The sequence below is a fragment of the Fibroporia radiculosa genome (genome assembly GCF_000313525.1).
Source record: "Fibroporia radiculosa TFFH 294 genomic supercontigs, scaffold2925, whole genome shotgun sequence".
Lineage (NCBI taxonomy): Eukaryota > Fungi > Basidiomycota > Agaricomycetes > Polyporales > Fibroporiaceae > Fibroporia > Fibroporia radiculosa.
Genome location: NW_012133371.1, coordinates 1 through 16,816, shown reverse-complemented (window position 1 = coordinate 16,816; position 16,816 = coordinate 1). Strand labels below are relative to the sequence as shown.

The following is a 16,816-nucleotide window of genomic DNA, read 5'->3' as shown; positions in this document are numbered from 1 at the left end:
CCACTAGTGCCCCGGCTGTCTGCATAACAGACGTTATCATTGAGTGATCAAGCTGAACACAGGAGCAGAGACGTACGTATTCTTTGCCTCTTCCTCGCCACTCCCGCCTCCACACCCTATACGCGAGGCCGACTGCCTCTGACTGCATCAGCTGGGTATTATAGATGTGCCTGCGATAGATCGCATGAGAAGCCAGCACGAAGTCAGCACATATTCTGTCGTACGAACGTCTCAAGGTCACCCGTGAGCCGGAAGTTCTCATTCATCACAATTGCAAAACGTCGTTCGTGATTTCCTGCCCGATTATGCTGCGCCATCAACTTGGATTGTGCCCATCGTTGATCCTCGTTTTCCGCTAGCCAGTAGTTTACTGTTCGAATATCAGGTATAGAAGGTATGCCGAATTCACTAGGGAGCAAGGAGCACTCATCAACTAGATGACTCTCCAGGAGTCGGATTAGCACTCGCCTGACAAAGCGTCCACCCATTTGTCCGTACTCCTGCCATGGCCGCTCTCTGCCAGCCCACACATCCCATTGGTGAATATCGCCAACCGTAGGATCCGCCGTGTCCCATCCTTTCCCACCGTACGGTGACCCACGATGATATGGTATCGCGGGGTCGGTCAGCTCAGAGACTACGGCAGGTAGAACTGATTCGTATATAAGACGTGCTGGTAACTCTCCAATCCCTGCATCTTTATGAGTGAAGGTTGTGTGGAATATTGCCATTCAGAGAGCGCGTACCACCCCACTGCAGCACTTGTTGATAATCTACACAGCAACGTGAGGCTGACTTAACATGTAACAGGGTGGGCCTACCTTCGTTGTTCCCGCAAAACAACGCGATAGATGGATGATGCCTGAGGCGTTTCACATTGTCTTCCGCCTCGGCCTTGACACTTGCGACAAACGCATCGTGCGCCGGATACACGCCACACGCGAACTGGAAGTCTTGCCAGACAAGAAGACCCAGCTCTATTTATTGATATTAGCTAGCATCGAGATGTCTTAGAACAGATCGCGCATACCGTCGCAGATGTCGTAGAATATATCCGGCTCGTACACGCCGCCGCCCCACAGGCGAACCATGTTCTGATTTCCATCCCGCATGAGAGTTAACCATGCCCGGTATCGCTCGGGGGTAAGCTCAGTCAGGAAACTATCAGCGGGAATCCAGTTCGATCCTAATCACAACTTGAAGTTGGACTACATGTCCAGAATGTGTAGTAAGGGATGTGCGCACCTCCCATGAACATGCGGACCCCGTTTACCTCGAAGAGGAACGTACTTCCCTGGCCATACTGATCAGGTTCCCGGAGAGGTTCCTGCACGAGCTCTACCCTGCGGAACCCGATTCGCTGAATCTGCCTGTCCAAGACGTTTGAGTCCTATTGGTATGTTAGAAGCTATCGCCAAGGACGGCATGGGTCCATGCGTGGGGTGAGGCACACCTGCGTGAGAAGCACAACCTCCATCTCGTATAGAGTCTGTTTCCCGTAGCCTACCGGCCACCAGAGCTCTACCAAATCACGCAAGTCCCAGCTAATCGCATCGTTGATCTCCAACTTCTCGCGATCATGGTACGAAATACTCAGTGGGACATCCTCCTCTCGTATGACAGTCTTGTTTCGTGAGTTCCGGAGAATAAAACGAGCTGATTCTGGAGCAGTGAGCACACCAGCCAGCGCGATGTCCACTTTCAGTAAAGGCGAAAGAACTGGAGCATGGGATACAATGGCGCGAGGGTAGACAGACGAAAAGCGAGCGGCATAGGTGATTAAGCTGACGGGCCGGTACGGCCCACAAGTCATTAGCTCAGGACCCTGTATATAGTATAATTTCAACGACCTGATGTGTTGACGTGATACAAAAGCGGCATGAACTTACCCAATCCCACCTGGTCCAGTTATCCAAAGTCAATCATATCAAGTAGATGCTATGAATATCCAACCACTGACCTCCACCCGTATTGTGCCTTACGAACGTACACGCGGCTGGGGTCCCCGAGGTTCGTGGAGCCTGCACGAACGCGTCCATATTTCTCCTCGAGGTCTTTCGCGATTTTCTTCGCGGATTTGAAGTGCAGAAGCAGTTGGTTATTCTGATCCTGCAGTGTGGTAACGTCTAGAGGGACCTGATGTACACACATTGAACACATGGATACCTGCTGACATTGTTGACACGTACAATAAATGACCGGAACATATTATCGGCAGCCAGAATTTTTCTGTTATTCTGTGAGCTCCCATATTAGTACCGGCGTAGAGAAGCTGAAATGATCAATTGGAAGATGCCAAAATAACAAGCAGACGAATTCATGACTCTAGACTTACCAGATACACGTCGCAAAAGGTGTCAAGCCCCTCAAAACACAGCTCGACCTTCCCGTTATCCCCGCGTGAAGAAAACGGAAAACTGGAGAGCCATAGCCATTCCCTCTCCGCAATCCCTAAACAAGTGAGTAGACATGAATCTGATCATGTATGAATGCGTACATTGCACTTTGTGTTCATTGAATCCAATGAATGGATCTGGGATACGTTCTGCCTTCAACAATTCTACGTGGACTTCAGATGGAAACGCTTGCGCGGATGCCCAAGTAGAAGGAAGAGCTTCCGGTGTTGCTCGCGATGGCACCTCATCAAGCACAGATGCTACTCCAAAGTCGCGCTCTTTCCAGGACCATCCGCTATCGAGGTTATGTGTATGGGCCTCCATGGCAGTAGAGACAATGAACCGAAGCGGATGTCATTATTTTGTGCAGAGAAAAGCTGGACGTCGTTCCGGTCGCGCCTCTCGGAAGTGACCATCTGACTGGACAATCCACCGATATTTCAGCGGCCAGCCGCGACCTGATAAACATAAGATTCGGAAAGGCGGGTTGAAAATGGCCTCGTACGTGACAGCACCCTCATGAGCCCCGTGGTCATGCGCCCGACTTGGAGCCGGATCTCCGCGTAGCAGTACATGTCTGTGCATTTGTTATTGCCGGGCTGGGACCATCTCAGTATAGAACCATTGCACGCGATCGGGAAGACAAGACTAGACCGAACGCAAGGTCTTAAGGAAATATCTGATGATGGCTCCGGTATAATTTGAGGGTGAAAGCCATGTTGAGTTAACAGCCTGAGCGCTGAGTCTGACGTTGACGACAGGCACAGGGTGCAGTCCGTCGGAGTTGAATGATTATGCGACTTCGCAGCTTCGTAGGTATCGCAGCGCTGGTGGGTTCCGCATTTTCTATGGTCAATACATAGAAGACATCATCTCGCGCTTTTTAGAAATTCATCATTCCAATCCACTCGGTCACCAGGGAAGCTCTGCACCGTTTAACGAATAGAATCTGACTGCCTGCTCGAGGGTGGCATTTTTTATGACATGGATGCATCCTTTTGCAGACTCGAGCCGTGTTACACACGGCTCCTCTGGTATATTCTCGTCCATCCACCTCACGATGGGCTGAACCATATCTGTCGCAACATAGCCTTTATAATCATTTGCCATCGAATTGATCTCTTGCTGTACCGCGGCAACAAAAAAGATGGCTCACCTGGATGCATGACTACCAGGGTGATGCCTTCCGCACGCAGAGCTACTCCCTACTTTCGTCCCAGCCTGAAACAAGATGAGAAAGACTCTAACCAACGATAGATCATACAGCTTGGACCCACATGTTAAGCCAGCCTTCGTAATTGAATACGATTCTCCTAGCCCACTGTACTTTGGCGCGAGCTCTAAAGATGCAAGACTGGAGGAAATAAACGCGATCTTCTTCTCCATCCCACCACGAACAAGAGGAAGAAAAGCGCGCATGACTCGCAGAGGCGAGATCGTGTTGACTCGCAGCTCCTGCTCCAAAATGTTCAAGTCAATACAGAAATGCTAATGAGTCAGCTTACTGTATCGATGCTTCATTCACTGAATCATGAATGAAAGCCGAGACGAGCTACACGTACACATCTTCGAACCTGGTCAGCGGCTGATTAGAGACACCCGCATTGTTGATGAGACAATCAAGTGCCATATCACGCGGTCGGAGAAACTCTCCTACTTTGTGGACAGCTCGTCCGACACTTCCTTCGTGAGTCACGTCCATGGCAACAAGCGCAAATTGCTCCGAGTTATATATCGTGGAAAGATCTTGTAGTCCCTTTGACCAGCCGGGTCACGGGCCGTTGCAATCACAACGTTCGTTGGGTCTTGTAGCTGTGGCCAGAAAACGTTTGTGCCAGTGTGTACTACGCAGATACCATAAAAAGCTCACCAGCTCTATCACCAGCCCTAACCCAATCCCTCTACTCGCTCCTGTTACCAGATATGAAGGCATGTGACGGTATTATCTGCTCGTGGCTATGGGGAATGGGACGGTGCTCGATGGATGTAACACACATATATGTCTATGTCGAGTGACTACATTGTCCCACCAGTGGATCCATCTCGGTATGGGCGATGCTAACTTATCATAGATAAGCTGACTGATAGAAACTGCAGAAGGCATTGTCAGATGACATTCAGCAGTCTCGACTTACTACGCGCAAAGCAAACTTCGATTGCAGAAGCAAGTTAGCTGTCTCCTGAATATAAATACACATCGTCAAGCAGCCGAGAGTTACTCAGTCAGGTCGGATTGTGAAACTGCAAGCGCTGGAGAGCCTGCTGCGCCTGGTTATCCTCAGAGTCGAGCAGAAAAAAGAAATTTCATAAACTTCAACATCAATTAGCACAGGCAATTGGCACAATTAGCTGTGGATCCGCATAGCATCATGCTGGGATCTCGCCAATAGAGTCCATTTGCGGAAAATAGAAGACGCCGCGCAAACTTTAGTAGCGTGAAGGCTTCGTTGCATGTTCTCGGAGACCACAGTAAGAACCCATACCCGGTCTAGACATCACAATTATTTGGTTGTAGTCGGAAGCATATGACCAAATTTGAGTGTATTTAGACGGTAGCGACAAAAAGCTGATAACTTGCCAAGGCAGAGACTTGTCTTTCGTGGAAAGACCCTCTGAATTGAGACCTATAGAGGGAGATATTCTTGTGTAGACATGAGTTAGACTAATGTTGGTCGGCAGCGCGTTCAGATCGTTAGACGGAATGAAGCCATAAGGTCACTAGAGTATCAGGTCCAACTCGTGTGTGTCAAATTGAACCCTGGGCGACGGAGAGTTAGAGATTGCGGCAGTTGAATTCAATTGCAAGCCTAAAGTAAGGTCGTTGAGTCGTTGCCGTTCAACAACATTCGAGTGGGCGTTTGCGATTGCCACATGAGCACCCGGCACGACCCGACTGGCGCCAATCCAACCGACTGGTCATCGACTGTAACAACGACGAACTGAGGTTGTTCATTGTTTCTGACGATGTTCAGACCGCCGTCTTCATCTCGTATGTCATGTTCAACTGTGAAGCTGTTATTCATTGAAGTCATTGTTTCACCGTTTACAGGGATTGCACGGCCGTTCCGTGCGAAGCTGCGTCGCTCATTTGCGACCGTGCAAGACCCTCCTGTTCGACGCTATGGAGGTTTGAAGGACCAGGACCGTATTTTCACAAATGCATACTGCAGGCACGACCATGGTATTAAGGGTGCACAGGTGAGCTTCCCGCGATAAACAAGTTGGAATGCTCTTAAACTCAAGCACGACTCTCCATCAACCATATTGCTCACCGAAACGATATAAAATAGACACGCGGGGACTGGCATCGCACCAAGGATATCATCTTGAAGGGCGACTCCTGGATCATCCAAACTATCAAAGATTCAGGCTTGAGAGGACGTGGAGGTGCCGGCTTCCCCAGTGGCCTTAAGTGGAGTTTCATGAACAAGCCTGGATGGGAGAAGGATCCTAGGTCTGTTCACTCCCCTGCACTGTCTTTCTAGGGATTGATCACGCTTTAGACCTCGCTACCTGGTTGTAAACGCTGATGAGGGTGAGCCAGGGACTTGCAAGGATCGCGAGATTCTTCGTGGCGACCCGCACAAGCTTATCGAAGGCTGTCTCGTCGCTGGCCGCGCCATGAACGCAACTGCTGCATACATCTATATTCGTGGAGAGTTCTACCAAGAGGCGTCTCATGTGCAGCAGGCCATTAATGAGGCGTATACCGCCGGTTTCCTCGGCAAAAACGCGTGCGGGAGTGGTTACGCATTCGATATCTACCTCCATCGTGGGGCAGGTGCATACATCTGCGGTGAGGAGACCGCGCTTATCGAGAGTCTGGAAGGGAAACAAGGAAAGCCTCGCCTTAAGCCCCCCTTCCCCGCCGACGTTGGCTTGTTTGGTTGCCCGACTACCGTCGCGAACGTGGAAACTGTTGCTGTCGCACCCACAATCTGTCGTCGTGGATCTGCATGGTTTGCCGGCTTTGGAAGGGAACGGAACCAGGGTACGAAACTCTTCTGTATCAGCGGTCATGTGAACAATCCCTGTGTGGTCGAGGAGGAGATGAGTATACCCTTGAAGGAGCTCATTGAGAAGCACTGTGGTGGTGTTAGGGGTGGATGGGATAACCTGCTTGGTATCATTCCTGGTGGAAGCTCCGTTCCCGTATTACCGATCAAGAAATGCGAGGAGGTCTTGTGCGTTCGCATAATCTCATACTCATTTTATATGGCAACTTACCGCTATATAGGATGGATTATGATTCCCTCAAGGATGCTCAATCTGGTCTTGGAACCGGTGCTGTTATTGTAATGGACAAGAGCACTGACATCGTTAAGGCCATCGCTCGCTTCGCCCATGTTTGTATCTTAATCACTATTCACAACTATATTGTCTGGGTACTCAAATCCTTCTCTGTCCACAGTTCTATAAACATGAATCGTGTGGCCAGTGCACTCCTTGCAGAGAGGGCACTACCTGGATGATGAACATGATGGATCGCTTTGTGGAGGGCAGGGGCCACCAACGCGAGATTGATATGCTTCTTGAGCTGACGTAGGTGAACTTCCTCTGGTATGCGTATCAGTGCACTAATTAGGACAACAGTAAACAAGTCGAAGGCCGCACGATTTGCGCCCTGGGTGATGCTGCTGCATGGCCTATCCAGGGTCTTATGCGACACTTCCGCCCAGAGGTTGAGAAGCGCATTGCGGCGTTCCGCGAGGAGAATGGACCCGTGCTATTTGGCGGTCGTTTGAAGAGTCAGACGGATCCTACCCTGGCTATCCCCGACAACATGGGTGCCAATCTGCCTGAAGTTGGCGCGCCAGGAAATTGAGAGGGTATACGATAAAAGATGTTTAGCAGATAGATGCGATGTTCTAGAGAGCCGGCTTAGCATACTTGCAGCCGTTGTCTTATCTAAACTCACTCTACCCCTATCCATTGGTCTACGAGTTTCGATTCGCTAAGCTCTTGGTTTGAGACAGTTATGCGCACCGAACCAATCTAAGCCGAGAGATCTCCATCTAGCGACTTTCAGGCAATTATCCGTTCATCTGTCTAGGTCACCTTCAAGCGGGTCACAAAAACATTCAACTACTATCAGTGTTTTTTTAAGTTGTTACCACATCGTAAACATCTTTCAGTAACCTCGTGGCATCCTTGTCTGTAAGTGGTAATACACTTCCTCTGGTTCGTTGGAACTGAGAATCCTGCGCTAGCGAGTTCGATGAGATGGATTAATTCCATGGTTCGCTGTCCTTCTGTCAATCCGTTAATATCACCGGAATCGATATGTTTTCCATCTATCCCACGTTCCACGATCACATTGCATGGGAAGGTTCATATTTATTTCACATCGCATCGCTATCTACGCCGGTTAGACAGTGCCGCTCTACGTTCATCGTCAGTCCGCTTAGTCTTGACTCATTACTGACTTGTAAAAGACAGGATTCATTGCTGGTAGGGTCTGCGTAAGTCGGAGGTTGGGCCAATGCACAAGGTTGAGTGAAGTATCAACTGCGATTGCATTCATTTTAGGCCGATTTGTTGCCGATTTGTATTAGGAAACTAATACTGTTACTAATTGTAGTGCATGTGACTATCGCCATGGCGCCTTTCAAGCTTTAAATCTCAAGCCTGGCTTCTCCGTCCCTCCATAGGTCTCGACTTGCAGCCACGTCTTTCAGCTTGTATAGCCTTGCAATTGTATAGGGTAACTTCGAGATGAATCAAGCTCAGAGAGACTATGTTGCTCTCGCCGATCATGGCCTGTGAGAATGTTCATGTTTTATCCCCAGATTGAATACGAACCACTCACCACGGGATTCGCTTTGAGTAGAATTGGTAACTTACGGACCGCTGCACTGGTACGTCTTTGCACCATTTGGTCCGCGGCGGCAATATTCACATTCGTTTGCGACGATAGGTCAGCGTGGACGGGTCCAGTAAGTCTGCTTCTCCTATCGTTTCGTCTCGCCCGGTCTTTTGCGGTGCGCGTGAAAATTCTCTCGGGCTGTTATTCGCGCAATTCGGTCGCACTATACCTACGATGTGTTTTGATTGTCTCCTTTCGTAACCCTAACCCCATCAACGACACCCACAGTCGAGAGCTATTGCATTCCCAATTTCGATTCTCCCTCTGTCTTCGCCAGAATTCTGGATAAAGATAAGGTATTTTGCGCATATACTCTAATCAGAAGGCTTCCTGAGTAGTTCTTTTGGTTACAGGGAGGACACTTCTCAATTTGTCCTACAATCCCTTTTTCCACAAAGCAGGGCTACCTTCCGAGTTCAAATGTATGAAACATATCTGCGTGGCACATTGACATGAACTGATCATGGATTTTGACTAGGTTCTGCAAACCAAGTATGTCATAGATTGATTACTTGTTCTGCCTGACCAGGATCTTAGATTCTTGAACGATCATGGGGTCGCCACTGTGACCGGTAAATCATCGCTCCTATCATCACATTTTCACAATCTCAAATGTATGTGCGCCTAGATTTTTTACCTCGCCAGCCGTCTAGCTCTACTGCTAGGCCCTTGCTGACATGGCTTATCCGTCGAGTGGAGGTCAATAAAGTTTGTATCTTACGCATGGCACCGGCTAACGTCAGAAACAAATGGCCAGGTTATTCGGGGTTCGCTCCCCATTCGTGTGGAATGCGCACCTGCATTTAATTATGCCCGCGCGTCTCACACAATGGCTGTTGTTGACGACGAATCCATTCCTGCAAATTTCTCAACTTCGAACTCCACGCACAAGAAAGTCGTATTTCATTCCCCAAAGGCAAATCTCTCTCTAGATCTTCGCTACATTATGGAATCATCGCTGGACAACGTCCCCGAACCAAGAGTGGAATTCAGAGAGCTCGACTTAACCGAGAAAGGTCATCTCGGTCTTGGTATCTGTAGTGACCTCGTCCTGCGCGAGGGGCAGACAGTCACTTTTGTGTTGAGGATTGTCCCTGAGAAGAGTGTTCCGGCCGCCCAACCAACTCCCGAGAAAGCTGAAGAACTTGGTGTTCCATACGAGAGTGAGTATCCCTGGCCCCAAAAGGCAGCTTGGAATTTACCAACATATGTCCTTCCAAGAACTCCTTCGAGGGGTATCAGATCTCCGACCGGTCGAGGATCCTTTCCTGACGAAGGTAAGTTTGGCAACAGTCGAGCAGAACGTTACCCACAGCTGTACTACAGGGTCTTTTACGCGAGCTTCTAGAGGTAGTTTCACGTTACTTGGTTCGTTCATTGCGATCTTTCTCATTGAATTTAGGGTACGAATCAATACTGGAATGCTTGGATTCGCCGATCAACCTACGAGGGGTCGTGGAAGGAAGCCGTCCATCGCAGTGCGCTCGCATTAAAACTGCTCATCTTTGAACCTACCGGTAAGAATATCGTACACTCAAATATTGTATTTTGTACTTGATCTTAATTTTGCAGGAGCTATTGTCGCCAGTCCGACGTTCAGCCTTCCGGAATACATTGGAGGAACGAGGAACTGGTATGTGCAAGATTATCTAGCGATGATGCATTACGACGGCAGACTGATCACTATTTCAGGGATTATCGGTAACTTCTCCGTAACAACCGAAACTATAGTCTCTCATCCTTGTCCTCACAGGGCTTCATGGATTCGTGACTCATCGTTCACATTATACGCTCTTATTCGCCTCGGATTCACACACGAGGCCAATGGTTTGTGCTAGTGTCATGGAAGTGGCTTTGGGATACTTATTGATCCTGGCTATATTCAGCTTACATGGAGTTTATTCTTGATCGTCTGCGGACTAAGAATCCTGACGGCTCACTGAGCATTATGTAAGCTTCTCAAATTTTTGACTGTGATATCCAGACTGACCTAGAATGACCCCAAATGACTCTATTAGGTATACAATTCATGGTCAGCTCCTGTGTTCTACTTCCATTTTTTCTTCCGACGAATTTTTCTGTTGTGCATAGGAGAGAATATCTTCCCAGAAGAAGAGCTGACACATTTGGACGGTCATAGAGGATCTAAACCTGTCCGGTAATAATTCAACGTTGTGGCTCATGTCTTGTGCTTCTGTCTAATCGGTCAAGCATCCGCAGGATTGGAAACGGAGCTATCGATCATGTGCAATTAGTAAGGCACGCCTTTCGGAAGTATAGCTCGTTTCTGATTTATTATGTTGGCGGTCTTGCACAGGACATATATGGCGAATTGTACGCACTGTACGTTATTGACGTAACGTGCTTGAGAACCACGAGCTGATTCCAGTTCAGCAGATATGGCATGATACCTCTTCAAGAAGTGATTGATACTCGCGGTTTAGGATGGACTGTATCTACCTCTCGCAAAAGGTGCGAAGTTTCACTTACAGTCATGACTGAACTTTGAAGCATTTACGCTGTTCGGGCCCTAGTACGGCAAACCTCTGGTGAGTCTCCCGCATTCCTCGTATAAGACATCTTACCGAATATTGTGCCAGTCTTATGATACATGGTAAGCACCTCTGCAAATGACAGCCATCCTCGAATTTGACTAAAAGCATATAGGGTTGCTGTTCGGGAGATGTAAGTGTCTCGCTGCAATTGTTGGATTGAGGAATACTAGCCACACTTGTTATTGCATCAATAGCGTAGATTGTGGGTGATCTTTTCGGGAACAAGCTAGGAGCTCATCTTCGTTCCAGTTGTGATCACGAAGTTACACGAACCCGACCTGTATGTACTTCATCAAGCTCTGCGTAATCATTATCTCACTGAAGTGTTTTTTTTGTGTGTCTAGATCCATCTGGTAAGATTGACTGGTTATGCACTAGTTTATATTGCATTTATGACCTTTCTGCTGCTTCGTAGGGAAGTGCGAAATCGGCATCGCCATTTCACAGTACGCTCCTTCCATTAGTTTGTGGCTCTTTATTTATTGACCTCCGCTCTAACAGTATTCCAAGGTAAGACAACATTGTAACAATATAGTGTACCACTGAATTGTTGGCTGAATACATAGATCATGATGTGGTGAGTGTATTACGATCTTCGCATATTGAACGATTTCAGAACTTGATGAACCCGAAGGGTTGCAATTGACAGAGGTGGGCAATTTGGATTATAACCTCATTTTAACTCATGTCTGCTAGGCCTTCGTCTCGCCGACAAGCGTTCCCTCCCGTGTCCTAAAAGAAATGAGTGGCTTGTTGCACGCGACTCGCTCTATGAGGAAATTATGCATAAGGCATGGAACCCTGAAAAGCAGTTCTTTGCACAGAGCTATGAGGATCAAGATGTTCTTGACTCGGCGCTTCTTATTATGCCACTTGTCTTCTTCATGACACCGGTCAGTAGTTCTGCGCTCTATCCGCAATGATGCTGAATCTAGTCTCCAGTCCGACCCTCGCTTCCTCAGTACTCTGCGTCAGATCCTCCGAAGCCCTGAACGGGGAGGATTGACTTCGAATGTATGCGCGAACACTCCTGGCCATGCACTGATACTCACGAAGGAGCGTGTAGGGTCTCGTCTACCGATACGACGTGAACAAGACAGATGATGGTGTTGGCGGAGAAGAAGGCACGTTCTGTCTGTGTACCCTTTGGTCAGTCTGTCCTCGACATTGTGCATCTGCATCCATTAACCTAGTGGCCTTTCTTGATGATATAGGTGTGTTGAAGCCCTTGCTCGCGCGGGAGAATATGACAAGGGGATGCTGACTCAAGCTGTTGCGATGTTCGAGGTGAATTTATAGACGATTCACTCTTGGTTTCGACTGAGTAGTGATTACGTATTCGCAGGATTTCCTGCAGTACACGAACCATCTCGGCCTGTGCACGGAAGAGATATCCGCCGCAGGCGAAGCGTGAGTCTAAATTTCTGCTCTTCACGCACTCTTCATTCATCATGATGCAGACTTGGGAATGCTGTGCAAGGATTCACGTACGTTTCCGTTGTAGTTCACGGAGGTGGATGGCTGTTCTGACCGCGAACTACTACAGACACGTCACCTTGATATCGGCGGCTTATAACCTGTCGAGAATGCAAGGAAAGTTCAAGAAGATTTAGAGGCTGTACAGTGGTTGAGGACTTTGATAACGATTGAAGACCGTCCTCGCTTACGAATAAGAGTGCTAAGGAAGTAGTCGAATAGAGATGGAATATGGTCGCATGTTCTCTATCAAATTCTCAGATATTCTTCTGTCTCTTTAATGTACTAGATTACTGGCGAAATTATGCGGCTCAGAGCACTCACAACTCATTGAAATCAGTCATCCGGCGCAATTCGGGGCGCTCTATAGAACACGCACAGCCGAAAGCAACGAGACAAAACAGGAAGGCGCCCAATGTACCTTCCGGCTTCCAAGCTTATGAAAACCAAATTGTAAGAGACGCTCTAAGGCTCGTGGGTGGAATCGATATCGATGCCGGGCGGGCATAGCACTACTGTACCTGTGACTGCCAAATACCACTCATCCGTTTACTGCGAGCGCTGCACTTTGGTATATAGACTCATGTCTGACCGCAACCTGAAGAAACCAGGTAAGCCTGCGTCCAGCGCGTTTAACTTTGCCTGGTCTGAGTCCGACCCAGAACTCGTGAGCCACTTGAGTCGACGGAGTCGCTTCCGCGTATGTATGACTGACCACCATCGATGATCTGAAGTCCGAGCCGCCCCTTGTGCAAGCGCTTCATATCGCCCTCGCCAGCTCCATCTCGCATGGATCCCTTGCCGACGTAGAAATATACTTGTTCAGTCGACGGCTACGATCAGGAGGCGTAGGCAAACCGCGTGCGGTGCACGCCAATAGTCGCATACTGAAAGCAGCCTCGCCCTATTTCCAGGGATGTAAGCCTGTCATCAACTGAATCTTTGCACATTTCACTCACATCTCTTTCCTTGCAGTGCTGGCGGGTGGATTTTCTGAGAGCATCAATGTCGCTGCTCGCGATTCAGGGAAATTTCCGGCCCTTGAAAAGCCATACACTGATTGCTATGGCTACGACGACGACAGTGACTTAGAGGACATCGATGATGATGGTGATGACGATAACTCGGAAGGAATACAAAAACTTGGCCTGAATGAAGGAATACTACCTGACGCATCAACGGACCACCTATTGGGCAGCGGCATCCAGCCAGAAAAGCTTGAGGAGCCAGATTCCGTGGGCGTAGCCTACGGCAGTACTTCTACGGTGCAAACGAGGAAGGGCTCCAGCAGCCATAACATGCGAAAAATTGTCATCAAAGATTCTGCTTTCGTGACGTATGTGATCATTCTTACCGCAGTAGTCCTGACTTGGCTCTCATTTGAAGGATAACAGCTGGCAGTGGGTCGTGCTTTACTTATACACAGGGCATATTGCCTTCGCACCCTTAACATCTCAGGGTGCGGAAAAACGACAGATTGAACGAGAGCAGTACCACTCGCTGAATCCTGAATACCCTCATCCATGTTCCCCGAAGTCAATGTACCGACTGGCGGACATGGTAAGCATGTATACTGAGACAGGATTTCAAGGTAGATGGTAACTTGTTTCTCGAAGCTGGGTCTGGACACTCTTAAGCAGCTCGCATTGAATAATATCGAATCCAAACTTTTTATGAATAACATTTATGAAGAGATATTCTCTACCTTCTCGGCGAGGTGCGTGTTTTTTTTTTCACTGGCGCGGGACAGTGTGCATCGTGCTCACAGAACGAAACGCATCTTCACCAGGTATACTGCCATTCTAGACTTGGAGATTCGGTTCTTCGACAATTGGGTATATTGGAACAGCCCAACTTTCCCAGAATTCGAGAGAAAGCTACAGGCTCTCGCGGCAGGTCAACTGCCTCACACGGTCCCCGCATTAGCGTCTTTATTTAAAATCTGCATGGCTCATAAAGGAGGCTATTGCAAAACTCCGGAGCCGTTTGATTTTGGTCTCGCCACTACTGCTACTCTCAGTCCCGCTGCTGAGAAGCATAATAAGCACGGCAAACCTTGAATGAGTTATTCCTACATTTCACATCAGAATCACGTAACCGAGTAACGGGTTACAATCATGTATTCAATGATATCCATACTGTACAAAGAACCCGCAGATGTTTGGTCAGCGATTATATATCACAATGCCGTGCCACGTGGCGACCATGCAGGATTATTGATAGCAATGGGGCCAACACCGCCCTCCATTACGTTGTCAACGACAAGCGCGAGAGTGGGCGAGACGGGGGTATCTTCTAACGCCCATATCGCCACGGCGACGGTACTAACAAGACACAAAATGTTTAGGATATCAGCAATCTGAGGTCACAGGCGAGGCTACTCACTTCAATCCTTGATAGTTCAAGATTCCCTGTGGCACAGGGAACTTCGTCTGCGGTCCAATATTCGCTACACGCTGTACATGATTGGTCTTAGTATCAGGATCTCTCGGTGACCTAATAGGATGTTTACCTTCCCGTAGTTCCACCCATTCACGAACAAAGTCGCACGGTATGTCTGGTTCGTTGTGTCAAATTGGAATGACATGAGTGTATCCGTCTCCGCAGGAACTGATAGGTTGAATGTCGTCACGAAGAAGCCGACACCTGGAGCACCCGATGGCAGGCCCTCAGACAGATCGCGCTCAGTCCATTCCGACGTGTCATAGCCTGGAAGATGCCAACCCTCACGCTCGCCATACAGGCCGCCCTCGTTGAGGACACCACGAACTTTGTCTGGGTAACTAATAAAGATGAGAACGAAAGTTGGACGGTTGAGTGTATGGATACGCTTACTCCGTGTAGCCTCCCAGCTTGCCTTGTACCCGCCATTCGGTGAAGTTCCCGCCATTGAGCAAAAATCCTGGAATTCCGCGCGGCGATTTTTCTGGCAGACTACTCAGAAAAGTAATTGTCAAAGATTCAGAAATAATACCATTAGGGCTTTCATCGTTACCCATCCCGTCCTGCATGCTTCCCATGAGAACAAAGCAAAAGGCGCAGATAACAGCAAGACCCACCTGAATGACTGTCACTACATTATCTTCCCCAACGCGTACGGATCCCTCGGGGAAGGTGTAGACGAGGGTGGTCTGCTCTGCGTTCACATCCCAGGTTGAGCTGATAAATTGGTCATTGATCCACACAGACGCCGCAAACGCTAAATAGAAGTGCAACATTGGCTATCGGTACCACGTATCAATGCACGGTAACTTACCAGTGCCTCCATTAATCGTCAAGTTCACCGAGGTTTCAGAGCCTGTACCAGTGAAGTGACCTCGCCAAAGAACGATGTTCTCGCAGCTTGATATAATCCTCAATTTTCGCATACGGAACTTGTCAATCCAGAGTACTTACTATCCATAGTCACATCCTTGAATAGAATTTGTCAAGAAAGGCCCCCATTCAAAGTCAAGACAAATGTACACACCAAAGAGAACCTGGCCACTTCCATATAACATGCCCGGCATGATGTTTGTCGTCGTGTGGTTTGCGATCAACCAGTCTGCATCTGAGAAGCTCGCCAACACCTCGGGTAGACTGTTGTTGTACCGCCATCCCGTCAAAGTCGGGGCATTGACTGAAGACAAGCTCGTGCCCATATTCAAATACCCGACCAAAACGCCACCGGTGAGACTCGCAGTGTTCACCGTCGCGCCATTCCACGACACAGATGTCACCTCATCCGGAGCAACGACGGTGAGGGTAACGCTCCTATTCAAGTCACCTCTGAGAGCCAAGGTGCTCCCCTCAATGCTCGCGTTCCGCACCAAGTACGGCCCTCCGACCAGGGCGGTCGTATTCGTGCCAAACTGCCAGTAGTTCGCGAAATCAGCAGCGGGATTTGTCGGGATTGCGGGTGCCCAGAACGTCGCCGCTGTGATCGGGTCGGCATAGTACACGAGCTGCGTGTCCGACTCCCACAGCGGGAGCAAGCCAGTTATACCCGAGAGTAATGTGATCGTAGAATATTCCCCGATATCAGCAGACCCGAAGGATACTCCCGTTGTCTCGCCGCGGACGCCATTGCCGCTCAACGTTAGCGCCACCTCGCTGCTTTCATCCGAATCACCGTATAGGAAGAGCACGTCCCGGCTACCAATCGTCCCTGCGAAGAGCACGCTTGCAGTCGAGTACAATACATGGGAGTTGGTGCCGTAAGTGTAGTCTGTCACGAGTACCTTGCTCTCGCGCCCGTTAAGGGCAATCGCGTCGAACGTTCGTGGCAGCGAGAGTGTGCCTTCAGAAGTAGGGACCGAAATGCGGAATGTCGTGTCGGCGCTGGATCATAAGAATACATGAGCCCGTCTCCAGAAAAGATAAGGGGTAGATGTCCACGCACAGAGAGCTCGAATTGCTCTGTCGCGCGATGAAGAATCCTGCTGCAGTGTCCGGGTTTCGTAGCCATGTAACATATGTCTCTGAACCGGTCACGGTGACGCCGGGCATGGTTGTATTGGTATCACCAACCCAATCGGTCTTGC

The 16,816-nt window shown here is 48.9% G+C and overlaps 5 protein-coding genes across 5 annotated transcripts; 3 read left to right on the top strand and 2 right to left on the bottom strand.

Moving 5' to 3' along the window:
• Positions 1 to 158: 158 nt before the first annotated feature.
• Positions 159 to 2,720, bottom strand: FIBRA_04389 (uncharacterized protein; the record flags this gene model as incomplete). The annotated part of the gene is made up of 12 exons (XM_012326193.1): positions 159 to 170; positions 225 to 691; positions 747 to 773; positions 822 to 977; positions 1,031 to 1,186; positions 1,246 to 1,390; positions 1,454 to 1,825; positions 1,890 to 1,899; positions 1,961 to 2,136; positions 2,190 to 2,237; positions 2,336 to 2,451; positions 2,498 to 2,720. The coding sequence occupies 12 exons, from the start codon at positions 2,718 to 2,720 to the stop codon at positions 159 to 161; spliced, it is 1,908 nt and encodes a 635-aa protein (XP_012181583.1).
• A 2,640-nt stretch (positions 2,721 to 5,360) lies between these two features.
• Positions 5,361 to 7,221, top strand: FIBRA_04388 (uncharacterized protein; the record flags this gene model as incomplete). The annotated part of the gene is made up of 7 exons (XM_012326192.1): positions 5,361 to 5,385; positions 5,446 to 5,594; positions 5,687 to 5,850; positions 5,900 to 6,580; positions 6,634 to 6,742; positions 6,808 to 6,938; positions 6,990 to 7,221. 7 exons carry the CDS (start codon positions 5,361 to 5,363, stop codon positions 7,219 to 7,221), a joined length of 1,491 nt encoding a protein of 496 aa, XP_012181582.1.
• A 1,870-nt stretch (positions 7,222 to 9,091) lies between these two features.
• On the top strand, positions 9,092 to 12,430 carry FIBRA_04387 (uncharacterized protein; the record flags this gene model as incomplete). Its single annotated transcript, XM_012326191.1, has 30 exons — positions 9,092 to 9,425; positions 9,484 to 9,539; positions 9,589 to 9,612; positions 9,665 to 9,779; positions 9,835 to 9,895; positions 9,955 to 9,963; positions 10,016 to 10,089; positions 10,149 to 10,212; positions 10,281 to 10,294; positions 10,354 to 10,420; positions 10,483 to 10,516; positions 10,580 to 10,605; positions 10,660 to 10,741; positions 10,797 to 10,811; positions 10,863 to 10,876; positions 10,930 to 10,947; positions 11,012 to 11,019; positions 11,067 to 11,097; positions 11,162 to 11,170; positions 11,233 to 11,263; positions 11,319 to 11,327; positions 11,384 to 11,394; positions 11,452 to 11,468; positions 11,514 to 11,710; positions 11,760 to 11,831; positions 11,884 to 11,966; positions 12,032 to 12,104; positions 12,163 to 12,227; positions 12,278 to 12,304; positions 12,364 to 12,430. The coding sequence occupies 30 exons, from the start codon at positions 9,092 to 9,094 to the stop codon at positions 12,428 to 12,430; spliced, it is 1,707 nt and encodes a 568-aa protein (XP_012181581.1).
• Positions 12,431 to 12,876: 446 nt separating this feature from the next.
• Positions 12,877 to 14,353, top strand: FIBRA_04386 (uncharacterized protein; the record flags this gene model as incomplete). Its single annotated transcript, XM_012326190.1, has 6 exons — positions 12,877 to 12,960; positions 13,028 to 13,211; positions 13,269 to 13,629; positions 13,688 to 13,853; positions 13,910 to 14,010; positions 14,083 to 14,353. 6 exons carry the CDS (start codon positions 12,877 to 12,879, stop codon positions 14,351 to 14,353), a joined length of 1,167 nt encoding a protein of 388 aa, XP_012181580.1.
• A 119-nt stretch (positions 14,354 to 14,472) lies between these two features.
• FIBRA_04385 (uncharacterized protein) lies at positions 14,473 to 16,781 on the bottom strand (the record flags this gene model as incomplete). The annotated part of the gene is made up of 8 exons (XM_012326189.1): positions 14,473 to 14,617; positions 14,679 to 14,749; positions 14,806 to 15,076; positions 15,129 to 15,298; positions 15,353 to 15,492; positions 15,550 to 15,635; positions 15,690 to 16,613; positions 16,675 to 16,781. The coding sequence occupies 8 exons, from the start codon at positions 16,779 to 16,781 to the stop codon at positions 14,473 to 14,475; spliced, it is 1,914 nt and encodes a 637-aa protein (XP_012181579.1).
• Positions 16,782 to 16,816: the final 35 nt, after the last annotated feature.